At 32.5% G+C, this 6,032-nt stretch overlaps 1 protein-coding gene across 1 annotated transcript; it reads right to left on the bottom strand.

Moving 5' to 3' along the window:
- Positions 1-391: 391 nt before the first annotated feature.
- LOC127106297 (uncharacterized) lies at positions 392-3,091 on the bottom strand. Its single transcript, XM_051043601.1, has 4 exons — positions 2,906-3,091; positions 1,386-1,540; positions 770-924; positions 392-689 (listed from the first exon to the last, which is right to left on the bottom strand). Exons 1-4 carry the CDS (start codon positions 2,952-2,954, stop codon positions 605-607), a joined length of 444 nt encoding a protein of 147 aa, XP_050899558.1. The 5' UTR covers positions 2,955-3,091; the 3' UTR covers positions 392-604.
- Positions 3,092-6,032: the final 2,941 nt, after the last annotated feature.

Genomic DNA, 6,032 nt, shown 5'->3' with positions numbered 1-6,032 from the left:
TATAATTCTTTTACTGATAAAGAAACTGATCATACTATGTTATTCTGACATCGATTTCACAACAAACAATCTCCCACTTATATGAATTTTAAGTGGTACTTGTGGGATTCATATTTGCTTCGGTCAAAAAAAGTTTGCATACATGCATTTTAAAAAAATTAAAGCTGTTTTGTGTGAGCCGTACGATCAAAGATCAAACGGTTGATATTATCTTGACAACGTGAATGCATGAAATCCCCTGACCGTAGAGATTCAAATCCAAAAAATAACGAATAGGATCGGGGAGAGTTTAATCATAATCTAAATGGGATATGAAAATTTTGTAGGTTTGTCGAAATATATATTACTATTTATATGAAATGACAGAAAATTTAAATCCTATTCTCTCAAATTCTGAAACGGTCCATCTGTATAGTTCTGCAACTATACCAAAAACATACTATATATTGACATTGAAAACATACACATAAATTTTGCTTCATGTGGAATAGATAAAGAAAACAAGTGAATGCTAATAACAAAAAACTAGATTTAGTTCATTATGCTACCTCATTCTTAATCTTGATTTCAACAAAACCATAACCATTATGTAAGAGTTAAACTATTAGTTTAGCTTCCCACTTCCACCACATGTTGAACATGATCTGCCAGAAGTGCATTTTGTACAGTAGCTCCACTTCTTTGGAAGCCTGGTGTATGTAATCGTCGAGTTTAATGCTAAACTCGAAATTATAAAATTTAGACAAAATCAGAGATGTGAAAATTGTACCCGTCGGTGAACCGAGTAGCCATGTTTTTAGATAGATCTCTTGCCTTCTGAGCACTTGCTTCGGAACGTTTCCTAAGCACAAATCCTTCACCTTTGCAGGCTGAACATATACCAGAACCTCCACAATCTTCGCATTCTTTGAGTTCAATCTTTAACTGTTTCATATGAAGAGTTTGACACACAATTCAGTCAAATTGAAGATGAGAAATTTCTAGTTAACAAGGAGCTTTTCTCACTATCTTCATCATATATTATTACATACTGTTAATAAAAAAAATTGTTTATCCAGGTTGCATCACATGGCACCGGCTAGTTTTCTCGGATTGTGCTGAGCGCAGATCCCATTCGCTAGTTCGAGCCTAGTTTTGGAATAATTGACACGAATGAATGATCTATTTAGATACTATGAAGTACTGACACAAACTTAGACATCATCGGCCTCAGCACTGACAACGACACATTGACAACCCTAATAATATTTTAATAAACGAGGATGAATATAAACTACACCTGGTTCTGTCGTGTCGTGTTGGACATTGTAAACGTCTTCAAGCTGAAGTGTTTGTGCTAATAATAATTATTTTATTGCTAGTAACAACAAAGATGAATTACTTACCTGTGTGGACTCGGGAGTTTTGGATCTCTTTACAAGAAGAGTGGCTGCTGCACCAACAAAAGTTGCAGCAACTGCCACTGAAACCGCTGTCTCGGGGAGTGAAGAGGAGACTGTGACTGATCTCCTTTGTAAGTGTGACTTCCCATCTTTCACATCTAATCAAGATATAAAATCAGAGCAGAAAATACAGATTTATTTTTCATTTTACAACATCAACAGTAAGGTAGCCATAAGTTTTTATGTGATCTTTTGCTTAGTGTCAATATAAGATAAGTTCAAGATGCCTTACAAATGATTTAATTATACCAATGAGCTAAAAAAAAAGTAATTGAAACAGAAGTGTGAAGTTATAGCATTTTTGAACTAATTTAAACACCAAGCGGTAGTTTTCATCATAAATCATCAGAGTCGCCTAAATTTTTGGAGGCTCGGTTAGCCACAGTTCAAGGTTAGCTACAGTTCAACCATAACAAAATAATTAGAAATTCTATTTAACCACGTTTTAACGACAATAAAGATTTTACGAGGCCGTATTTAAATAGGGTTTAACCGTGACAAATTTTGAGCCTGTGCGGTAGCCCACCTTATATACCATCAAAGACAGTGTGGTAAATCATGAATTATTGAACAACATATTCTGACAAGCTTTTCAGCAGAGTAACACGACACGACAGTAAGGAATGGATTCAGATTATTTCAGAAGACATCAAAGGGAGCAACATGCACCATTGTATTAAAATAAAAAGTCAAGTAGTTGTTATGATAATGAATCCAAGGCTATGTTTAGATATCATAAAATGAATGGAGCGAAGGAGAATGTAGGGGAATTGAGCATATCGGAGTGGAATGGAGCGGAATGGAGCAGAACGAAATGAAGATTCCATTTCATTGTTTAGAAATTTTATGACGGATCAATGCAAATTCTTCATTCTGCCCAAATCACAGAGGAAGACATATGATAATAAATGATGAAATTATATGGAATCAATACCACTTCATTCTTTTCCGCTCTATCCGATTTTAAATGATTCAAACAATAGAAGACCACTTTATTCCATCCCATACCGTCTGATTCCATCAATCCAAACCAGAGATAAAGAGTTCACTTAACATTTGACAACATTCACATAAATTCAATTATACCAAAACTAAATAAAACTTGTCTAAATTTCTAGACTTTAGCTACTCTAATCAATTAAGCATGTGTTCAGATTTTTAATTAATTTAGCAGAATCATGGTGTGCACCATATAATATTCAAGCAGCATTAGTTATAGAAACTTAATTTTGAACTTTCATTGAATTAACACTAATCACCAAACCCAATGTTCTAAAAAATGAAGATGAACTAGTAAACCTAACGGGACTATTATGAATTTACACAACTACCCAGTTAAAACAACGTTGCATGTACACCAGAATTAACTACTAGTTTTATGAAATTTTACATTGGCATAATAATAATAATAATTGCAAATACAAGAAGGATGATAATTGGTGAGGAAGAAATTAAAATCTCACTCTGAGAGAAGTGGTGAACTGATATAGGGCGCTGCAAAACTACATCCATTTAGATAAATTTTCTTGTTCTGTTTCTGTCCACCAACCGGTATGGTTTCGGCTTTCTTATCTTTTAAAAATGTTCTCAAGTTCTTGTTGTTGATAGCTAAGTATAGAAATATTGGTGAAATGAAAAAAAATGGGGATGCAGAGAATAGTGACAAAACTGTGGGGTTATAATCTTTTTTTTTTAATTAAAAAATAAATCTAAAATAGTTATTAGATTATTCTTATACGAAATGAAATAAAATAAAATATATTTTAAAGAAAATTTAAAAAAATGGATTAAAAAAGCAAAATTATTTTGTTTTGTTTGTTAAAAGGGAGTGCATATAATCAACATTGAGTAATGGTAGTAAAGCTATATTGTGACGAATTAAAGTTTGAATTTTGATATAAAAACATTAAATAAAAATTTTGATATAACTCATTCTTATAAAATCGATTTATAAAATGAGAAATGTCACTCTTTATAAATTTTGGGATTTGGATTTTTTCTGATGCACCCCCTCACACTCAGCACTATTGAATTTAGTGTGTGGATATAAATGATGGATGATCCGAATTATCAATAATTCTAATACACCCCTTGCATCCAACACTTTTTTTTATATGTTTGGTACGTATATAGAAATAGTGAGTGATCCGAATCGATAGGTTCGTGATACCATGATAAAATAGAATTTGACTTAATTCATCCCTACAAATCGATTTATAAGGTGAAAAATGTCACTCTATATAAACGCTTTTAGATTCTATTTTTAATTATATGAAACTTAAAGTCCACCTAATCCCAGGAGATAACAAAAGCTAAAAGCCTAAATGGATCATCCTACCTAGGCATTGAAAATTTAAACTGCCCACTTTCAAAATTAAACATGACCCCATATATGTTCTTAATTTCAAAACTATCCCTGGATATAAAGTTGGATAAAAAAGTATGAAACAAATTTTCGATAATTTATTATAAATTTTTGATTAAATTTCTGATAGTTCATTTTAAATTTGTCGATATTAAATTATACTGGTTATTTTAAATTTAGTATCTTTGAACTAATACCAGTATTTTTGAAAAAATATAAGAGTTTCTATTAGAAATTTTGAAATTTTTGGTCAAATCTCATGAAAGTTATAATTTTTTACCGTATATTTTAATATTGCTCGTTAAAAAATAAAACTTTTGCTGAAATTTTTGATATGAGTTACAAAATTTTCTATATCGCCAAACAAATTTTGTTAACTGCGTGAATTTTGCATTAATTTGAAAATTTGATTTTAAAGTTGTGAAAGATAATCTAATCAATTCACTCAATATATATATATATATATATATATATATATATATATATATATATATATATATATATATATAATATATTATATATATATATATGTGATGTCAGGTGTAAGTTAGGGATGACGGGTTAAATTCTGGAAGGCATAGGCAGCAATAAATTATCGAAAAGCAAAAGATGGAGCTCATTGGGAAAACTCTCCACCGCAAAATGTAATGAGGCCCAATGCTACAGTCCAGGAGAGAAAGGAGGAAACATAAAATTTTGTTGCAAATGCAAGCGAAAATCAAGGAGTGATGGAAAATTCTATTGTAACTACAAGGAAACATAATTCGTCAGCCTAACAATAAGTACAAAGACTATATATAAAATAGATGAATAAAGAATAGATAGAGAATTGAATTGAGTATTATTTTCTCTCTCTGAATAGTTGTTCGTATTCTTTGAGAATCTGATTTCTTTTTTATTCTATTATATTTCTCCATAGTTTGAGTAATATCTTTCGATTAATAAAACATTATCAATTTATTTTATCAATCTGGTGTGACCATAACAATTGGTGCTCTCATTGAACCATGTCAGACAACACCCAAATGAAAGAGTTGCAGTCATAAGTGAAGCGGAACTCCGAAACCATTGAAAATTTCCATAATGACTTATGCACTCAAACGGATAGAATGGAAACATCGAATGCAAACCGATTCACCAAACTCGAAATAACGACTTCGAAAAATGAAGTAAAGCTAGATCAAATCATTGTCTCCCTTGATGCGTTGATCAAAATTCACGGAAGGAATCCAGAGTATTCCCATGGTGACATGAACTACAGCTAGCCCCTGTTTCAAGTATGACCCTTGAAAATTTATTTCCCTATATTCGATGGAAAAAAAGATACTAAATTGGATTTTCAAAGCCGAACAATCTTCTGATTACTACAATACTCCAACTTACCTCTGGCATTGTCGATTAGGCCACATAAATGAGAAACGCACTTCCAAACTCCATAAAGATGGACTCTTGAAATCTTTTGATTATGAATCATATGAGACATGCAGATCTTGTTTAATTGGAAAGATGACAAAGTCTCCATTCACAGGAAAAGGTGAACGAGCTAATGATCTTTTGGCCCTCATACATACTGATGTATGTGGACCACTGAACATACCAGCCAGAGGAGGTTTTCAGTACTTCATCACATTCACTGATGATTTCAGTAGATATGGTTATGTGTATTTAATGAAACACAAATCAGAGTCCTTTGAAAAGTTCAAGGAATTCAAGAATGAAGTACAAAACCAACTAGGTAAGAATACTAAAACTCTTCAATCATATCGAGGTGGTGAGTATTTAAGCCTAGAGTTTAATGACCATCTGAAAGAGTGTGGGATCCTATCCCAACTTACTCCTCCTGGAACACCCCCAATGGAATGGTGTATCTGAGAGAAGAAATCGAACCCTGTTGGACATGGTCCGATCCATGATAAGTCACGCCGATCTTCCAAACTCCTTTTGAGGACATGTACTATTGACATCAGCTTACACACTTAACCGTGTTCCATCCAAAAGGTTGAGAAGACACCATATGAGATATGGAGTGGTAAGAAACCACATATGTCTTACATGAAGATTTGGGGTTGCGAAGTTTATGGGAAACGACAAATTTCAACTAAGCTTGAGCCCAAATCTGAAAAATGCTTATTTGTGAGGTATCCTAAAGAAACAAGAGGGTATCACTTCTACAATCCTTCTGAGGGCAAAGTGTTTGTCGCTCGAACTTGAGTTTTCCTAGAAAA

Source organism: Lathyrus oleraceus, chromosome 7 (assembly GCF_024323335.1).
Source record: "Lathyrus oleraceus cultivar Zhongwan6 chromosome 7, CAAS_Psat_ZW6_1.0, whole genome shotgun sequence".
NCBI classification, from domain to species: Eukaryota; Viridiplantae; Streptophyta; class Magnoliopsida; order Fabales; family Fabaceae; genus Lathyrus; species Lathyrus oleraceus.
The sequence above is the reverse complement of the archived record's forward strand: the minus strand, read 5'-3'. Positions and strand labels throughout refer to the sequence as shown.

Bases quoted from the DNA above. Each gene is read 5' to 3' on its own strand.
- LOC127106297 (XM_051043601.1), bottom strand. From the start codon at position 2,954: ATGGATGTAGTTTTGCAGCGCCCTATATCAGTTCACCACTTCTCTCAG. The intron at 925-1,385 runs GTAAGTAATTCA...CATATGAAACAG, and splicing joins AAACTCCCGAGTCCACACAG to TTAAAGATTGAACTCAAAGA. The intron at 690-769 runs GTACAATTTTCA...TACATACACCAG, and splicing joins GCTACTCGGTTCACCGACGG to GCTTCCAAAGAAGTGGAGCT.